At 41.6% G+C, this 21568-nt stretch overlaps 1 protein-coding gene across 1 annotated transcript in view; it reads right to left on the minus strand.

Moving 5' to 3' along the window:
- LOC134464099 (zinc finger protein 569-like) overlaps window positions 1-21568 on the minus strand; it is a 41499-nt gene that overhangs the window by 4418 nt on the left and 15513 nt on the right. The window contains exons 5-16 of the mRNA XM_063217548.1: window positions 21044-21154; window positions 20639-20756; window positions 19784-19890; window positions 19459-19533; window positions 18170-18389; window positions 17138-17202; window positions 16520-16707; window positions 5033-5201; window positions 3770-3991; window positions 2948-3126; window positions 2006-2100; window positions 663-724 (exon numbers count right to left, since the gene is read on the minus strand). Coding sequence (XP_063073618.1) covers window positions 663-724; window positions 2006-2100; window positions 2948-3126; window positions 3770-3991; window positions 5033-5201; window positions 16520-16707; window positions 17138-17202; window positions 18170-18389; window positions 19459-19533; window positions 19784-19890; window positions 20639-20756; window positions 21044-21154 — 1611 coding nt within the window. The remainder of the gene's footprint in view (window positions 1-662; window positions 725-2005; window positions 2101-2947; window positions 3127-3769; window positions 3992-5032; window positions 5202-16519; window positions 16708-17137; window positions 17203-18169; window positions 18390-19458; window positions 19534-19783; window positions 19891-20638; window positions 20757-21043; window positions 21155-21568) is intronic.

Raw genomic sequence — 21568 nt, forward strand, 5'->3', positions numbered from 1 at the left:
ACCTTTTTCATGAATACTTAGCACCACCATCAAATTCTAAGAATTCATAATGACTAGAAAAATAGCACTTTTCATACATGAAAAGGGGGATCTTCTCCATGGTCCGCCATTTTGAATGTCCAAAAACAGCCATTTTTAGCTGCAAAAATGACTGTACTTGGACCATACTAGAAAATATGTGTTTATTACTTAGTAAACTCTCATGTTAAGATCAAATTTGGCAATAGGCAGCCCAGTTTCAATGAGCAGCATAGTTGCAGTACCGTTTTTGACCATTTCCTGCACAGTGTCCCTATAAACATAACATTAAAGGGGCACAAGGTAAAATGACGTCGTTTGTGCGGTGCCCGTGGCATGCCGATCACAAAATTGGCTGCGTAATGAAAAAAAATGCTGTTCAAATGAACTCGCTGTGAGAATGTTTTTCATAACGGAATACCAGCAGTTGATACAAATCTGAATACGGTATGTAATGCGATTTTTCGCATGAAAAGTGTTTCCCATGACACTCCTTCGGACTGCTCTGTCAAAATGTTGCATTTGGGGTGGTCGCGAGAATTATCGTTCACTTATTAATGATTCACATCAATCAATTAAACTTGCAATCCTACCTGGAGCCCCTTTAAAATAACATAAAAAAACAGTTAAAAAAACATAAATACCTGAAGGTCCCCCGCACTCTTGAAGGCCTTTCCACAAGTCTCGCATATGTACGGCTTCTCCCCTGCAACAGAGACAGAGATTTTTAGTTAACCTTCATTTAACCCATTTTAGCATAAGCCCTTTTTGGCAAAAGGTGCCCTCTGCCTATTAAAACCTAAATATCTCAGCCTCCGAAGCACATAAAAACATGAAATAAGGTGCATTTAAAATTGCATTTTGCATTAGAATGTGTTCATTCAGCTCTGGAGTACATTTTTTACTAAAAACAGCTAAAATCTCAAGAACCTGAATGCAGTATGTCGCTCCAGGACAAAATGGGTTAACTAGGGCAGCCTTTCTCAACAGGGGTGCCGCAGGCCCCCCTCAGGGGTGCTGCGGAAACGTGGCTGATAAATAAATCATGTAATATAATACATATTTGTCTAAATTGATAAGTTAATGCTAGTCAGTGGAATCTTTCATCTGCCATTTACACACAATAAAGTAAATATAGGTCGCCCCAGTCAGCTGCAACTTCGAACGTAGGTCGTGTGACGTCTCCAAATGTGTTACTTTTCTAAGCTTGTGTGGTATCGGTTGCGATGCCATGTTACGGCTTGTTGGTTTGGGGTGCCTTGACATTTTTCATGAATTGAAAGGGTGCCTCGCCTAAAAAAAGGTTGAGAAACACTGAACTAGGGAAATAGACCCGTTGAGATTACAGATTTGTTTTTACAAGGGCGTCCTGGCCAAGTGGCGGTACAAGTTACAAAATGAAAATGTCAGTTGCATTAAAATAACAAATCAAGTAAAACAATAACAAGTCAATTAAAACAAACACAGACAAGGGGCTCAGTCTCAAGTGACCTCATCAGATGTAGGGTGGCAGTAAAAAATTCAGCAGTAAGCCACAAGAGGTTGTGGGCTATACTAGCTAGATTGATAACGGGCAAGGGGAGTGGGGCACGACCTATGTGGATGTGTTTGAGGTTGCCCTGGTTACCCACCTGTGTGTATGCGGACGTGAATGTTGAGGTTGCTCTGGTTACCTGTGTGTATGCGGACAGAGATTCTTTAAGTGTAGAGATATGCCAATGTAATAGGTTGCTATGGGCACCTAACATGAACAGGTTCCGGTCTGCCTAAAGGGGCGTGTCATAATACTCCTAGTCCTAGTATTGAATAGAACAGTCTTTAGGTCTGCCTAAAGGGGGATTCCCCCCCTCCCCCTTGCAAATTTTAGAACCCGGAAACAATGGGCCAATGGAACCTCTCTCTCTCTCTCTGATGCGGACATGAATGTTGAGGTTGCCCTGGTTACCTGTGTGTATGCGAACGCGAATGTTGAGGTTGCCCTGGTTACCTGTGTGTATGCGGATGTGAATGTTGAGGTTTCCGGCGGTGCTGAACATCTTTCCGCAGTGCGGGCAGCAGTGTTTGCCGTCCGAGTGGCAATGGCTAAGGAAGTAGGTAAGTAATTTTAATGTATAGGCAAGTCAAGACAAGTCGGCTTTATTGTCAATTTCTTTACATGCACTGGTCATACAATGAAGTGAAATTACAGTGAGTGCGTATACATGCAGTTCAGTATCCCGAATATGTATCCCGGTTAAGATCATATTCGTGATAAGGTGTTTATATGAGCACAGAATGTAATATCCCAGTCAACATTCTTGGCCGTTGTAGAATTCTCTTCAAATGCGTGTAGCCTGGATACCAGCTACAGCGTTCTATGGGAAACCCCTGTATCCGGGATAAGGGGTTTACATGCGGTAGTATCCCGGCCTCTGTCGGGATACTCCACCTAGCATATCCCGATTTCTCAGTATCCTGAATGAGGGCTTATTCGGGATACTGACATGTTTATATGCTCAAACTCAAATTTGGGATACTTAATATCCCGATCATATTCTCCTCGTACACTCCTCACATTTTTGCAGATTTGTAAGTTTATCTTTTCATAGGACAACATTAAAGAACTTTCACTCCGACACAAATATATTTTCCTTTTTTGCGTTTGCATTTTGGACAATATTTTAAACACAGAACATGCTGAGGAAGAAAATGTGTGTTTTTTTTCCATTTTATTCCCACATACTGTTTTGAAATATGTACCGAACCGTGATTATTATAGTTTGATTTGATTTATTTGATATAGTTATTTCTCTCTTCACATCGTCATTTGACTTAGTTACATCTCACAAAAAAAGACAAGAAAAGAAAAGAAAAGAAAAGAAAAGAAAAAATAAACAGGCAAACAAAATGCAATGCGATTATAACAATAGTATAGCATTACAGTCCTTACTTGATGTGGCGCCTCAGGTCCTCGGCGCTAGAGTAACTCTTGCCGCACGTGTCGCACAGGCAGGGCAGCTTCCCCGTGTGCTTGGCCGCGTGGCGCAGCATGCTGGACCTGGTCACGAAAGACTTGGGGCACTGCCGACAGTGATACGGTGTCATCTCCATGTGCGTCTTCTCATGGGTCTAGAATTGAATAGAATAGAATAGAATAGAATAGAATACATTAGATTAGAATACATTAGATTAGAATACAACAGAATAGAATAGAACATTATTTTGTTTCATATTATGATTAAACTCTTGGGGCACTGGCGACAGTGATACGGTTTCATCTCCATGTGCGTCCTCTCATGAGTCTTATAGAATAGAATAGAACAGAATAGAATAGAACAGAATAGAATAAATTCATATATTAAAAAAACTGAGTAATTGCACTGATAAGGCTTCTGTGCGTCATCCCATGAGTCTAGAATAGAATAGAATAGAATACAATAGAATAGGAAACATTAGAATAGAACAGATCAGTAGTTTTTTTTATTCAATCAAATTCTATTCTAGTGTTAAAGAGCTACAAAGCAGTGGCGAAACTGATAGAATAGAATTTTGTTTCATTCTATTTTATAGAATTAAAAAAATTTACTAGTGTTAAAGAGCCACAGAGCTCTTTGGTGGCTCTGATTCGTCTTCAATTCTGTGTGTGTCATCTCATGGGTCTTGAATATAATGGAATGAAATGGAATAGAATAGAATAGAATAGAATAGAATGGAATGGAATAGAATAAAAGAGAATATAATAGAATAACATGTATTATTATTATTAGATTACCAGTTGCTCGATTATGGTGTCGAAGGTCTTGCCACAGTATTTGCAGCCTTCCTCTTCGGGTCCTGTGGCGGCAGCTTTGGCTTCGGCTCTGGCTCTGCGTTCGGCTCTGGCTTTGGCTCTGGCGCTGACTTCCCGTGCTGGCTTCTCCGGCGATGGCTTCTCTTGCGAAGGCTCATCCGGCCCATCTTCCTCCGGTGCCTCATCCTCCGGCCCCTCGTCATCCTGGGAGCGGGTTGCAGAATACTGATCGTTAAATGCTGTTTTTCTACATTAGTTGGATATTTATAAATGTGGATCTTTTTTTCCTCATACATAAAATAAATACAGTAATTACACAAGACATCCTCAATGACGTGGTGGCTGGTTCGGTGTCAGGGCCCAGGTAGGGATTTGGGTCAAACAAACAAACAAACAAACAAACACTAGATATGCGCCGGATCCTGATTTTTAGGATCCTGCCGGATACCGGATCCACTGCTTAAAGGAACAGTCCACCGTGTTTCAATAATAAAGTATGTTCTTCTCTGACAGGAAAAGGGGGAAAGGGGGGAACTAGGAGTGAAGATATTAATGCGTCGAAGTCGAAGTGCTCCAAATGTATTACTACGCCTTTCATTACAGTGCCATTTCTTTATCTAGTAGGAAATCGCCAGGTTTCATTTTGTGCAACAACTTTGTGATAGGTTTACTAGTTATGCAGGGGAGATTTAATAGGGAACACGTGGAAGGATTTGGTCACTTCTAACTTAAGGCACCTTTTGCGTCCACCCCATTGACAGTAAATAGAATTCTATTTACCCTCAATGGTCCACCCACAAAGCTGAGCCAAGCTAATGCTAACGAGTTTGCGCAGCGCGCGCTGCTGACTGGGGGCGCGTCCGAAGACTAGGCAGGTCCAGAGGAACTCATCTCAGGTCAGAGAAGAACTTTATTATTAAAATACTTTATTATTGAAAAGACGGTGGACTGTTCCTTTAAGATCCTGCCGGATCCGGAACCGGATACCGGATCCTGCGAGGGTTGAAACACATAGCCTACTAGCACACGTGGGCCCTTTTATCACGTTGGCTCAAACTATTTTGACTGAAAAGCCTCGGCTACCGGATCCTGGATCCGGATCCTGTGAAAAACCCTATTATCCTGCCGGATCCGTAACCGGATCCTGGATCCGGTGCATCTCTAACAAACACACAAACAAACAAACACACAAACAAACAAACCAATATGACCAAAAGGAAGTAATAAATGAAATGCAGTAATTACACAGGTCATCCTTAATGACGTGGTGGCTGGCTCGGCGTCCGGGTTCGGGTTCGGATTCGGATCCGTGTTGGGCTTGGGGTCGGGCCCCTGATGGGTCATGATCATGTGACGCAGCAGCTCCGACATCCTTTCAAACGCCTGCTCACAGAAGGAGCACTTGTGGACACGGCTGCGAAGTAGAGTAGAGAGCAGAGTAACTTTATTGATCCCAGACAGCCGCTAGAACGCCTGCTCACAGAAGGAGCACTTGTGGACGCGGCTGCGAAGTAGAGTAGAGTAGAGTTACTTTATTGATCCCGGGGGCACATCTGCTAGAACGCCTGCTCACAGAAGGAGCACTTGTGGACGTGGCTGCGAAGTAGAGTAGAGAGTAGAGTAACTTTATTGATCCCGGGGGCACATCTGCTAGAACGCCTGCTCACAGAAGGAGCACTTGTGGACGCGGCTGCGAAGGAATTAAGGAAGGATTTTAATAGATGATTTGATTATTTAACCCTTTATAGGGCACACAAATCCCATATGGCCTCTGACCACCCTGCCCCTTTCTTAGCCAGGATGTGCCCTCCTAGTGACGCAACACTTTCAGCGTTGCAACTAGTCAGGGCCTCGTTTCCGAAAGGGCCTTAAGTACTACTTAACGCTACGTGCTACTTAAGTTCACACGTAACACCATCGTAGAGCTCACGGAGCGTTTCCCAAAGCCAACTTAGCAAAGAACCATCGCAGGTTGACACGTAACTCTAAGAGAAATCCACGAGTGATCTGGAGTAGTCTTAACGCGCTAAGATTGATCGTAACGGCATGGCACAGTGGAGACACCCACAGGATATGAAGGGAAAAGAAGAAACTTGCGCATAAGATTGCTGTTTTAAGACGCGAGTGGCATGGCACAGTGGAGACACCCACAGGAAAAGAGGAAACTTGCGCTTCAAGTTGATGTTTTAAGACGGGAGTGTAAATATCATGGCACCACAGTTGACACTGTAACGAAAATAAGAAGATAACATTAATTGTGTAAGTGTATAAAATAAAAGCAATGTGTTTGGAAAATATTTTACCGGCAGTAAAATAGTTCAGCTGTGTTTGATAAATCAGGGATTTATTAAACTGTGATCAATCATAATTTGTGTGGGTGCTTCGTGAACAAGAACAAGGCATCCACACGCAAAATAAATAGGGGGCTTCGGCGACCAAAGACAAGAGTGGTGAGGTCGGAAGGTCAGCTAAAAAAAAGAAAACGGTCAGCGAGTCGTTGCGCCCTCTTTCATTTTCAAGTAGGCCTACCCTAAGAAAGGGAAGGCGACGCAGAAAAGACACGATAGTTGTAGGCTAAGGGTAAACTATGACATAAAAAAAGGCAGCGATGGGGATTCGTGTAGGTGTTTTGTTTTAATAACAGCAGACTGCCGTGCAAAATGTTCCTCACAGTTAACCCTATTCAGACTGGGCTTTTTTTGGCATTCTTGGGCCTGGGGGGGGGCTCTTTTGACCCCCCCCTCATAACTCATGAACGGAATACGGTAGAACCACCAAACTTTGGGGAGATGATCTACATATGGACATCTATGAATGTCATCATTTTTGTGTCATTATCTGGTATTATGACGTCATTATGACATCATCTGATTATAATGCCCAAAATCTCACCATAATTTTCCATCAAATGTAGGTAATGCACTTGAATTTCAATGATTACATGCTTCACACCACTTAAATGCTCACAAAGCTGTCTGATGATAATGGAAATAACAAAAAAATATGAAAAAGGAACAATAATGAGACTTAGATCAGTGATTTTCAGTCAGACATACCTGTCAGAAAACCGTTGCCATGGCAACGGCAAAAATGATAAACATATTCTTTTGGTACAAAACTGTAGCCAACTAAATTTTAGGAAAAGTCACCAAGTTTTGTAGTCATAGCTTAAGTCGTTAAGGAATTCTACGACATCAAAGTTGGTGCGGGCACTTTTAGCCCCCCCCCCAGTCTGGATAGGGTTAAGCCTTGAGTGTGCGGTACTTTGCCAGTCCCCCCAGGAAATCGCGATGTTGCGATCGCATCGTTTTTCGCAACTTCAATGAATTCCCGCGAATTCTGCGCGAGAGCGCAACTTTAACCAATCACCGCGATTTCCCGCAACTTTGAACACTTTGAACCAATCCATGTTGCGCTGACTTCACTGACGTCGACAAACTTCCTTTCAAAAAGGATAATACAATAAAAAAATACAATAAAAAAGTAACCTAGCAATCAGTCCCAGCACTTTACTATGCATGTACAAAGTTGTCGGTGAGGGGGGAAAAACTAATAAATACGAATGTAGGAAACGCCATGTTCTCATTGCGCGTCTGCTCGCATGGTCACAGGAGGGAAAATGTATGACTAGTCTGGCATAACCAATAGGCCTACATTTTTAAAATGTGGTAGGCCTACATAAATATATAATTAACACTTCATGACAGTCATCTACATTACGCCAAGTATAGGGCTCCTACAACAAGATGTGTTTTCTTTTTTCTAAAGCGGTCCACCTGCTGGACCACTTTGGTGTTTGACTTGTGCGCATACAGAAGGCAACATTTTCCCTCCGAATTGAGATGCGCAAATGCCTTGTCCACAACAAAGCAGTAATTTCCATCCTTCATTGTGAATGCTGCGTGCGTGCCTGGCCGATATAGTAATCTCTTTCGCGCAAATTGGGCTATGGCTGGATACGAGCACTTGGTGGAAAACTACTTTCTGTGTCTCCCTCTCCTTCTCTCTTCCTTGCACGATTGACTGTAGCCTATTGTTTGACAGCTGAGACCTCCATTCTGCAGGCGACGTGGTGTTTTATAGATAACAATGTCGTCGTCTTTTATATTCACAAGAGCACCAAAATTAATATAATTTCTGAGCATTATTCAGCAAGCACCCTTCACAAAAGGAAATCTGTGAACTCCATCCTCGTTACATTGAATGATGATCATCAGCTGTTAATTTAAAGCCGCCGGACGGCGCGGGAGAACAAAAAAAAAAACCTATGCCTTCTTTCGAAAGCGACCCCTCTCTCTGCTTTTATTTGTGTTGCTTTTGACAAGCTTGAAAATTAAACGCCGACACAGGCAGGCTATGTGTAGCAGACGACTCACATTAACCAGGATTTCAGTCACAAGAGTTCCTGTCGCGCAGCCTCTTCAACTGGGTGGACATGCCCAATTCCGCCCGCCTACTTATAGTTAATTATGTATCCACTTTTTTAAGTCAGGAATGGATATCGACATGATACGAAGTTTGTATGCTTACAATTTGAAACGGTGATGACATTTAAAACAGAGTCAAACGGCCATAAACAGCATTGTAATGAAGGGTGTCGTAATGGCAGCATGAAAGAGATGGAACTTTTCACGACGACATTCTGGCTAAAAACTCGCCCTGGCAGCTTCCCTGCTTTGCCTAAGAACCAACATTATAATATAAAAATGGAAATAATATAAAAACACCAGAGGACTGGAATGTGGCAGTGTCCTTTACTTTCAAGCGTGGGGAAACACATTAAAAATCGCAACAAAAATCGCACCTTTCACTTCATGCCGCAACAAAATCGCAACAACACAGTAAGAAGCTCCGCAACTTTTATCGCAATTTTCTGGAAATCCTCGTGCACCATCTGGCAATTCCGACCGCGATTTTTTGAGAAAATGCCCGCGATTTCCTGGTGGGACTGCTTGGCGCGCCGCTCCCCAAATGCGCATTCCAATTTGGAACTACTAGGCCTACTTGTCTTCTTAAATATTAAGCACGGTAGCCAACTGCACGCGCTTTGTCTGGTACAGTATAACTGCGTAGCTCATGGTTTTGCATGATTTCATTGTGTGTGTGCATTTTATTTCATTTGCCAACAATAACTCCTGTCGATAGTTGCAAACTGCTACAAATGTAGTCCCACCCTTAGAAAACAACTTTTGATACTGACACACGCCTTACATTTTGTAAATGGTTTAGCAGCATGACGGCGCAGTTCACTCCGAGGACACTTCAGCACCACATATGTGGACAGCGATCCTTAAGAGCGACGCTACGAATGATCTTAGAGGCTGTGCACGCGCGTTCATGTACGAGTGTCTTTGGGAAACAGTCGTAGGAAATCTAAGAACATTCGTAGGATCACTGGTTAACGACACACGTAAGGCTAAGAACCATCGTTATCGGGAAACGAGGCCCAGGTCAAGAGCAATGCAAGTACTTTCTGAATTCCCGCAACTACGGCCCGGGAACTCCTTCCACTTTGTCGATAAGCAAAAAACCATAAGCAAACCAAGGGAGGCAGGTCAACCATGCCGTTTGGGAAACGTTAATTGTTAAGCTCTCTCTAAGGGGGCAATGTGTGGGGGACAATGTGTCCCCCCCACTAACATTTGGCTTTCATACCTACCACCTTATGGAATATTAGTGGTTTATTCCCTTAAATCTTAGACCTTATGCCACAAGGTATGGAATGGACAGGCAACATAGGCCTATTCACCTAAACATGCCGATTTGGTCCTTTAAGGTCAGTTTTTTTACATTGGGCCCTTGATCCCACATGTACATCATTGTTCTACTCACTAGGGGTGTAAATAAAATGTATCGATGCATCAAAGTATCGGCCGGCGATTTAATCGAATCGCATCGTATCGTGGGGCATTCTTAAGTATCGAAAAGAATCGAATCGCTGGCCCCTGTGCAATGCCCTAGCTCCATAACACAATAGTAGTGGAAAAAAATCGAATCGAATCGCATCGCATCGTATCGTGGGGAATTCTTAAGTATCGAAAAGAATCGAATCCCTGCTTTAAGAAATCGATACCGTATCGTATCGTCATGAAGGCTGTGATTTACACCCCTACTACTCCCCCATGTTAGCTGTGTGTCTTTTGGAGCTCTGCCGAAGATATTCGGTTTGATCATATCCAAGAGACTTCTTCCTATGGGCAATAATTTGCAGGCACAAACTAAACTGTTCATAATTTATTCTTTATGGTACGCTACCACTCATAGTAGAAAAAGTAGTTCCGAAGCTACAGTGTGCGGAGTTCTACTTTTTCTACTATCAGACGTGCCTTTGTCCTGCACCTGGCCTCAGAGAGGTGGGATGTGCATACTCTTACTTTTATGAAAACGCTACCACTCATAACATGTAGGCGAATCACTTTCCTCAACACATCCGTATTTCGCGGGTCGGCCCTTTTTAATATTGTGCTGGGGTCAGGCATACCGGAAGCTCTTTAGTGCCGCAGTGCGCAGACTGAGAGGACTTCAACTACAAAACAAACCAGCCATCTTTTTTAGGTTGAATTAGACAGAATTTTCACAGATGACACGTCGTCTTATTTATTTATGTAAGCAAAACTCTTAATGCATAACAAAAGGGAAAGTTACTCCTTGTATTAAACGACTAAATTGAGATAACAGCTTGGCCTATGTAATAGGCCTATCACTTGCTACCATTATAATTACAACTCAAAAATGCTTTTACTTTTAACACCCTGTAAAGATAATGTTTGCATAACCACCTTAAGTGACCCTTAATAACAGGGTTATTGATTAACAGGGTTATTGACACTCGATTTGTATTTTAACAATCTCACATTTAGGCTACTCACTGAATGGCGACTTGCAGCAAAAAAAAAAAAAAAAAAACAACTAAAAACCCACAATTCTAAATACAAACATGGTTGGTTGATTCAAACCCTTCATTAAAGAATCCTACTCCTCATGGTGCAAAAACAATTTATTGACAACATTCTTTAAGAAGCATGAATACACACTGTTGAAAATAAGGAGATAATTCACAGGGGTGTAATTGAGTAGTACTTTGTAATTCTTTAGTAGCCTGGGTAGGCCTACTTTAAATAGTACTCGAGTAAGTTTTTATACCCAAGTACTTTACTCAATTACACTGGTATCAGGCCTGAGTACTCAATAAAGTTAGACTGATTAGAGACAGACAAAATAACATGCAATAAAACAATCGAAGGAAATTATGCAGCATCATTCACAGTTTTTTCATGTCCCACCTATTTTGGGTCAATGTGTTAGATATTGGCTGGTATTGCATGTCTTGCTATGATAAGGTTAGCTTGACAATCTGATCTTTGACACGAGGATCAATGTAGTAACGAGGTTCTTGTAGTTCATCAACCTGTAAAAAAACAGTACTTTAACGTCAAAATTAATTTGATCATTTTATCCAATTTGCATTAGTGTCAAAGTGGTTATATGTTTGTCCCTGCATAGCATGATTACAAGAAGACATACAGGGTTGTACAAAATAATGGAGACACCAGTCATTTTAGTGTGGAAGCTTCCTCTTGCATCCACAGTTACAGTAATCCTGTTTGATGTGGTTCATCCTTCTTATCTTGGTGGTATGCAGACATTACCTTGGATACCGTGACTCGATATATCACAAAGACTTGCTGTCTCGATCAAAGATGCAGCAGTTACACGTGCACCAAGAATTTCACCTTTTTGAACTCTGATATGTCAGTCGTAATGTTGTGTGCATTGCAAAATTTTGAGCAAAACTGTGCTCTTACCCTGCTAATTGAACCATCACACTTGAATTTACTGGTGCAATGTGCAATTAATGAAGATTGGCCACAAAGCTGGTCCACTTGAGCCATGGAACTTCCCACACTAAATAAATAACAGGTGTTTCCATTATTTTGTCTACCCCCTGTATTGTTAAACAGGACTACCTGTCCGCATGTTGGGTGACATTGATGCTCCGTGGTGTCAGGAAACCTGGCGTGAAACTCCACAGCTGTCTGTACCCTGGAGGCGTCGGATTCTATGGCATGCTTCAGTGCTGAGGATGCTGCTCTCCTGTTTGACTTGATGTTCTCTTCGATCTTGGAGTGGGGATGGGTATGTACACATTAATCAATCAAATCAATCAAAAATATTTATATAGCACACTATCATACATACATGTCATTCAATGTGCTTAAGAGTAGAGAAAAGGTTTAAAAAAAGAAAGAAACTATATTGTGTTATTGATAGTGTGGAATTATCTAACTATCACTGAAGGAAGATGAGAATAAAGCTGATTTTAACTTTTTTTAACTGTTGGGGCAGTTCTAATCATAACATAACATTACTATTGGGGCCCACGCTATAATTTAGGAAGTACAGTACCCAGAACTTGATGGTGGTGGTAAAAGCGTTATTGGTGAAAAAGGTAATTTTGTGTGAAGAAAAGCCTTGAAATTAGTTTTACCTTGAAAGTTGGAAATTTGATGACCTGGTAGATGGTGAATTGTGCAGGGCAGTCCACTTTCTTTGTGCGGTGTACATGGTCTTCGAGCTAGGTGCATAAAAGAAAGGAAAATATTAGCAAATGGTGGATTTGTAAGGGTATTGTATACGTACGCTAGGTGTAATGTATGTGTAATGTCTAATTGTCTATGTCCACAACTAAAGTCTATTTCTATGTCTGCATGGGAAAGTAAGAAACGTAATTTCAATTCCTTGTATGACCAGTGCATGTAAAAAAAATTGACAATAAAACTGACTTGACTGTATAAAATGTCTGCAATACAAATGTGATGGTACTAGTAGGTCATTTTACTGGTAAGCATCATTTAACTACTACATAGTAAAAGGTAGCCTATTTTATTAATAAAATTCAGACTGTTTTATGTAGGCTTATTTTTCTTAAAAGTTTATTTTCCTTAATATATTATGTCTATGTGTCTGTCTGTGTCTGTAACTATATGTTAGCTGCCATTTTGACCAGGACTCTCTGGCAAAAGAGGCTCTTAGTCTCAATGGGACAATCCTGGATAAATAAAGGATAAATGAGAAAAACAAAAAACTTGTCATTTCTGTAAATTTCCCAACAACATACCGCTTGTTTCCTCTTCTTGGCACAATATCTCTCCTTCGCCTTAACGTTTTGATCAGGCCCCATGTGGCAAGTGTATGACTTGGTTCCCACCAGGTGGAAAGGCATCCCATCATACGGCACATGCTTCAAGTCCCAGTACACCTTCTTTTCACATGATAGGTTCTCAACTGTGTTAAAACATAATATAACAATGAGAATGGACTAGGTTCAAAACGTCTATTTCTCCAGTTAACCTCTGACCTCTGTTGTAAATGTTTGTCTACAATATACATTTTTCACACAAGCCTTGTGTGCGCCCCCTTTTATTACATCAAGTAATTAAAACATAATAACACACACACACACACACACACACACACACACACACACACACACACACACACACACACACACACACACACACACACACACACACACACACACACACAACAACAACAACAACAACAACAACAACAAAGGTATTACACAGGTAGCAACGTATTAGGCCCACCTGACAGACAGTAACATGTGCATGTACTATGATAGAAATGATACTATGATGCTATGAATGATGAACAAAACAAAAAAAAACATACTTTTCTGGCCAAAGTCTTTTTCTTTGCGTAGCGTGACAAATTTAGACATGGTTTCTTCCTCATGGATGGACAAAGCCGCCTTCAGAGCCTCCAGTGACCTGAAAACACACTGACCCCTACTTGTCGGCACGGCAGTGGGACTTGCCATTCTGTGGAAAGACGTTGGAAAAGAAAAACTTTCGCATCAAGTGGTAGTCAATCCTAGTACAACACTGGGGGGCGTCAAAGACCCCAGAAACCAATAGAAAGTAGTAATGTAATCTAATCTCTCATAAAGTGCATCAATTCTTTAATATGCGGCATTACTGTCTTTAGCATCCTATTATTACTTGGCATAGAGAGATGTCCGGTGTTCTTAGAGTGGACACACACTAGGGATGGGATATCGGTATCGGGTTCAGATATCAACATAATTCAGAGATCGGATCGGAATTTTTCCAAAGTATCCGAACTTTCCTGATACTGACTTTCATCCAGGTGTAATGTTAACGACACAATTCGAGTAAATATTAAACTCTTTAGTGTGAAATTTACATCTGTAGGATACCATAATGCTAAAAAGCTATTTGAAGCATATAAAGTAATTAGAAGTGAGCTTTATCGCATAGTTTTCTCCAACTGCAATCCAGTGATAGCCGGCATTGCACAATCAAATCAAAGCGTCCCTCATGAGGTCACTTCCACCCTTGACCCCAGCACAATATTAATAAATGCCAACCGTATTTCGCGGGTATAATTTTTAAATAAAGGCGAGTGCTGATGACATCATCAGCGCGCGTCAGCTACCATTCATTCATCCTGGGTGCATTCTAATATGCAACCTCGCTTCCTACACTTGTGCTTGTGACCTCGCCCCGCTTCCTGGCCCCGCCTCCTGGCCCAGCTTCCGTGGAGAAAACAATAAAGTTTCCCAGCTCTCAGCCTTGCCACAACAACTTATGGTAGACCGTTTTTCATTCACCATCCAGTTTGCAAATGAGAAAAAGACTTCAGAATTGAGCTTTTGCGAGATATTGGAATATAATGCTGTTGTCAGTTATGTCATCATGACATATTACTTCCTGGTACGAGGCCACAAGCACAAGTGGAGGACGCAAGGTTGCATATTGGAATGCACCCCCGGTGTGCTGGCTAGCTGGTCGTTTTACTTACATGCAGTGTTGCCAGATTGGGCGATTACCCGCCCAATTGGGCTACTTGGAATGACCGTCTGCGGGTAAAAACTGGAAAAATTGCCCATTTGCCCAATTGCCCAGTTTTGAGCCCACAGAAATCAATGCAATTTGTTGAAATTGGCGGAATTCAGTAGCCTGATAAACCAGACTAAATGTGGATGTCTAATTTAGTCTGGCCTTGATGCATAATACATCCGAAGATTGTTGATGAGAACAACCTTCCCTCAAAACCCTGCCCGCTTTGATTCAAAACACATATGCGTTGTAATTGGTTTGCCAGATTCATGGCATTCTGGCTTCATTGAATCATTATGCGAGGCCAGACCCACCCGTAGACAAAACATTTTGCCGTCCAGCGGGTGGCGCTGGTTCACCAGGCTAGGAATTTAGCGCATTTTGGCGATTTTTGATCAGAAACATCTGGCAACACTGCTTACATGCCTGGAAGATGTCTCATGCTACGACAACCCACAGATGATCCCTCTCTCGAAATGGAAATGGAATCGGAAGACTCAGATTATGACATTGACGACTTTGAATATGATGCACATCCATATTGACTTGAGCCTGAGTATACTGATCAAGAGATAATGNAAAGGAGGAAGCAGAGNCAACATCTTACCTTTGCTTTCTGTGTGTGCTTCTCAGCGGCTAGCGGCACAGCAATCGTTTTGATGCGTTGGTGTTTAAAATCTCTGGCCCTCTCTCTTTTCCTTTAGGGGATTAAAGTCCTCTGATGCACACTCGATAATCCAATCGCCGTAAGCGAAGAACAGTGATATTTGGCGTCCATTTTCAGGGTGACGAGCCATAGTTTCAAAACATCCAGATTGTCGAGAGGAAGCCAGTGAAAACTGTACTTTGTCCAAGTTTACATTTTGTTTTCGCATCCTGGATATGCACATACTCGACTCATTCTTACTTGATGGATAATTTACGAGTCTTCTCACGTCTCCTTCTACAGTTGCTTTGAGCACTCAGCTAGCCGAATGAATATAAGGGGTAGATGACATCATAAGCACTCGCCTTTGTTTAAAAATCATACCCGCGAAATACGGATGTGTTGAGGAAAGTGATTCGCCTACATGTTATGAGTGGTAGAGTACCATAAAGAATAAGTTATGAACAGTTTAGTTTGTGCCTGCATATTATTGCCCATAGGAAGATGTCTCTTGGATATGACAAAACCGAATATCTTTGGCAGAGCTCCAAATGACACACAACTAACATGGGGGAGTAGAGCATGATGTACATGTGGGATCAAGGGCCCAATTAAAAAAATAAAATAAAAATAAAAAGATTTTCTCCTTTAATATGCAACAAATGAGGTTTTTTTTTCTAAATACTGTAAATATAAAATAAGCTATAAGGTAAAATGCTGTTTGTGCTTAACCACCACAGTCCTAATAAATAAATAAATAAATAAAAAGGCTACACTTTTAGACACTTAGACATTATCAGCAGACCTAAATGTGAAACAAAAAGTGAACATGCATAGAGTAATTTCATTTTCTTGAAAAGGACAGCAACACTTATTTGGGCATCAGGGCAGTTTTGCCAAATTGGTAGCTCATGAGGACCCATACTTTGTACACCTTTAAGGACCTGTAGGCCTACATTTTACAATAATAATTTGGCAAGCTACAGCATTTGGGGGAAACGCTTTAGCATTTGGATTTAGCAATTAACTTTGCTGACAATTCCTGCTCTTCTGTCTATTTTCACAGTGGCCCTGCTGTGGCCTAACGGCCCTGGTAATTTGCCGATCCTCCCCCATATCTCTCTCTGACTCACTTCCTGTTACCATATCCAACTATCCAATCAGATAAAGGCAAATTATTACACAGTGCACCTTTAATGGTACCTGTGCATGGCCGTCTGGTGTCTCTGCAGGCTGGCCAGGGAGAGGAAGGTGGCGGTGCAGGTGGTGCAGGAGTACAGGGAGGATTTGGAGCTGGCCCTCAGCTGTGGACGCTGATGGTACTTCAGGTGGCGCAGCAGGTCAGAGATGACACTGAAACTCCTGCTGCAGTGCGGACACTTCTTTGAACCCTGTGGAGACAAGAGTAGAATACAGAAGAGATTACTTAACTCATTGAATAAATAGAATTAAACAGAATTTAGTCACGTTAAGCGCTATGATCAGGTCAGAGTTGAAGCACTTCTTTGGACGCTATGGAGACACAAATTAAGTACAGAATAGATCTGAAACTGAGGTGCGCTCTCCCCCATCCTCCTAAATAAAGAAATGTCCCCGCCATGTGTGAATCATTTAAGTATATCCATATAATAAGCGGGTTAACGTTCGGTGAGTCGGTCGCTTTGTGGAATAGCAGCACTTCAGAGAGAACAAGACCCCTCCGCTCCGCGTCGGGGTCTAAAGATTCTCTCTGTCGTGCTGCTATTCCACGGTAGCGACCTTCTCGCCGAACGTTAACCTGACGTTATGTACTGTAGTGTAATGCAATGTAATGTAACAGACCTTTCCTGCTGATTGGACGGCAGTTTGGGTGTTGGTCGCATCCCGTCGGGCCCCTTTCACAGTTCCTATAATGCGGACGTCAATGCAAAGGGACACGTGAGGAAATCAACTGTAAATGTTATGAATAATAATGAAAGAAGAGCAAAGCAATACAATAACTGATATGATGTACTAAATTGCTCAATTATTTTTATAACGGATTTGCATGTTCATAGCAGGTGCAATGCATGATTGTATTGCATACATGATATGCATGTTCATTTCCTGGGGCCTATACTATGAATGGTTTCTGTATCATTTGCCAATCTTTCCCCGACTTTCTCACACACACATGTATCAGTATCAAAAACCATTAACAGTGTCTGTTAATGATTAAGTAATGGGAAATAATAAAGAGATAATGGTTAACAAATGTTTCACAAAGGGTTATCTAAGGTTTGAATAATGCTTAACAAATGCATAACTAATGCTTAACAAGGAGTCGGTATTATAAAGTGTTACCCAAAGCTGGTTCAGGAGTAAACCAGGTTAAGTTAGGTGGTAAATCAGAACTCTAGGCTCTTCTATTAGGTGATTTACCTCTTAAAGTGATACTGTCCCATTTTTTGGAAATAAGTTCATATTACACCTCCTCATGAGTTAAATAATTGAGTTTTAACGTTCTCCTGTACTTTCAATCGTTCTCTGAGTATGGCAGTGCAAATGTTACCTACATTCTAGCAGTTAACATTGAGTCCTATGAGACAAGCAGGCGGCCAACTGGTCTCACAGGAGTCAATGTTAACTGCTAGCTTAGAGGTAAAATGTGCACTGCCGTATTCAGAGAACGGTAAAACTCAATCATTTAACTCAAGGGAAGGTGTATTATTTCCTGGTGAACCAGAAGCTATGTGTTGACGCCCAGGGCGGGGCTACTGGTTCACCAGGGAAGGTGTATTATGAGCTTATTTCCAAAAATGGGACAGTATCACTTTAACTTAACCTGGTTTGTAGCCCCATATCATGTAGGCCCCATATCATGTTGATTGCTACCTTTGGTTTTCTGCTGGCTGCTGCTGCTTCTGGCATTCTGGCCTGGGAGAGTCAACGTGGCATTCATCTGGAGCGAGTCACCAGAGAGAGTTGAGTTGTGTTGAGCACCATGTGCAGCAATAGAGCCACCCGTCCTCGAACTCTCCTCGTTGTCCCTCAGATCAGACGAAGGTCCAGCAGAATAGTCGTGGTCAACACTGTTATGAGAAGCGAGCGACACCTGGGCGGACATGGTGAGAACATGGTTAAGTGATAAACCTGGCTGAGTTATGTAACCTACAGGAAGCTGTAAATCTACTAAAAGATAGTGGGTCAAAGACGTGCAAAATGGCATTGTCATTCAGTGTAACGGATGCCTTCTGCTGACTGTAACTGTAAAAAACATTACTCTTTTTATTTATTTATTGTTACAGGGAATTAATGAAAGCCTCGGCTGTCATCCATTCAATTGAAACAATTTAAAAAATCATGTTTTTTTGCAGTTACAGTCGGTGGAAGGTGTCCGTAACACTGAATGACAAAGACGTCTTTGACCCTAGTCCACAGGTGTCATTTTGTTAAGAAAATGAGGACTCCAAGCTCTTCTATTAGCTGGTTAAAGGTAGGGTTGTAGGTTAACCATTTTAAGAAAATGTACTATTATGACATCACGTTGGGGGTTCCGCAGGCTCATAGGAGTCTATGTAGAACCTTAGAATCCTGGGGGAGTTCCCCCAACATGATGTCATACCTGCAACCCCACCTTTAACTACTGTAGTTAGCCAGCCTCCCTGGTTCCTGAGTGGAGCGCTTCCCTGTTACACTTTAGTGACTTATATTTTATTACAATTAATACTAACAATAATGATAATAAATCAATAAACTTTATTGAATAAAGATATTATTAATGGTAACACATTAATGGTAATAAATCCCTTACTGTACATGAACAAGACATTTGTGAAAACATGCCTAACAAATGTTTGATTTTGCTTTGTACATGCCTTACAAGTTATTTATACAGGAACATTGTATGTATTAGTGCTAATAGATGTATCCCTAAAATAAAGTGTTACCGATATAATACTAATTCTGAATGAAATTCGTATTACATTACATTGCATTTGGCAGACAATTTTTAACCAAAGCAACTTACAATCGAGGACATAAATCACAGGCAACTTCACTAGCAGATACAAAGTGCACAGGAAATATACAGAACAACAAGTGTAGATGCAGTAGGGGTTTTTTTTTTTTTAAAGTAGAGTACACACACATACACATGCTGTCCTATGTCACACAATACTAACCTGGTCATCTGCTGTGCTTGCTGCATCTGAGGTTGTGTTGACACCCTGAGAATCTTGGGCAAGCAGGTCGTCCAGCTGGAATTTAAAGTCAAGGTCAAGGTCAAGGTCAAAGTCGGACGTGTTTTTGACAGTTTCTTTACAAGGATCACACATTCAAAGGGATAGAAATTGACACTAGGGGTGTAAATCACATCCTCCATGACGATAAGAGTCAATGTGAAAGTCAGAAGCGTTATTGACAAGTAACACATATTGTCTAACCACTAAATGAATAAATAAATCAAGTAAATAAAAATAATAGGGAAAACAAATAAAAAGGACCTACTTGAGAGGACGTGTTCTTCTGAGAGATGCTTTGGCTATGAGTGGAGTCCACAGCGGTTGCCGGGGACAACGCAGAGATGATGCGCTCCTCCACGAGAGATGGAAGCGCTACAAACATGGGGGAAAAGATTACATCACATTACATTAGATTAGACAGACAATTTTATCCAAAGTGACTTACAATCGAGGACATAATGATAGCATACAACAAGAGCAGATACAAATTGCCCAGGTAATATACAGAACAATAAGTGCAGAGACAAAGTAGGGTTAGTTTAGTGTGGGGATAAGCATGACACACCCACACAACATGAGGAGTTGGATCAGATGGTATCAGATTTAAAAGAAGGAACACCTGGTAGACATCTTTTTGGAGTATAGTATGGTAAAGGAAAGACCCTGGTGTCAAAACTGTGCTAGTTAAGATTCAGTAGGCTCAGGGACAACTATTAGCTACAGTGGCCATAGATCAAAGGCCATAGGGCTGCTGCTCTGGCGACCTGGCTTCGATTCCAGCCCAAGTCAATTGCCAATCCTGCCCCATCTTTCTCTCTCCCCACTCTTTTCCTGTCACACTGTATTATCATGAATTAAGTCATAAAAGACCAAAAGAGGGGGCTCACCAAGCCCCCCACATATGGGCTTGTACGCCCAGGGGCACCCAGGTTCGAATCCCGCTAGGGTCATTTCACCAACCCCACCCTGTCTCTGTCTCACCACACTCACTTCCTGTCACTCTTCACTAACCTATCTGCATTAAAGGCAAAAAGCCCATAAAGTATCTTTCAAAAATAAATAAATGAAAAAAAAATGTCTTCTAAAAAAAGTACCGTTTAAAAATGTTTTAAATAAGTACCGTTGCTGTTGAGAGGCGTGTCGCTGTTGTGCTGTATGAGATGCTGGAGGTGCTCTGTCTTGGTGATGTACTGATGACACTCATCCCAGAGATACGAGCCACTCATCCAGGAGGCAACCTGATGAGGAGAGAGAGAGAGAGAGAAAGAGAGAGAGAGAGAGAGAGAGAGAGGGAGAGGGGGAGAGGGAGGGAGAGAGAGAGAGGAAGAGAGAGAGAGAGAGAGAGAGAGAGAGAGAGAGAGAGAGAGAGAGAGAGAGAGAGCATTTGTGCACATGTTCTTTGTCAATGTGTAGGCCAAACACTGCCATGGTTGATTGTCCATCCTGTCCAGATGGCTATAATCTGGCTCAACTGTACGTTGTGCACTGTCCCTGTCAAATAAACATTAAACTTCACTAAACTCACCTGTTTGAAGTTCGGCGTGGGGAGCAGCAGCTCCAGCCTGGAGATGAAATACGCCACCAGGACCTGCAGAGCCTTGTCAAAGTCAGCTCCATACTCCACGGGATAGACTCTCTGGAGGAATAAAAAAAACCTTTAAACTTTAACTTTAACTTTAGAAACATTAATTATTTCCACCTGGACACCCCCCAATCAAAACCCATACAAAAACTGATTTACACACGCACAGAATTCTAGAAGACACACGAGGGAGTGGGGAAACAACATTGCCCATGCATGATCACAGTTATTGGTCAGTAGAATACAGATTGGCTAGACAAATGGTCAGTCTAAAGTCATTCTAAAGATGCAGTGTTTCTTGCAGAATTGTGGTTAGTGAGATGATGGAAGGTAACATCACATGTGGCTATCCTCTTTGGAAAGGCTTTGGTGTGCAGTTGTATACGAAATATGACATTAAACACTATAAAAGTATACATTTTTGATTAAACAACTGTAGAAATAACATTCAAAACACAAAATCGGTCT

The sequence above is a fragment of the Engraulis encrasicolus genome, chromosome 15 (assembly GCF_034702125.1).
Source record: "Engraulis encrasicolus isolate BLACKSEA-1 chromosome 15, IST_EnEncr_1.0, whole genome shotgun sequence".
Lineage (NCBI taxonomy): Eukaryota > Metazoa > Chordata > Actinopteri > Clupeiformes > Engraulidae > Engraulis > Engraulis encrasicolus.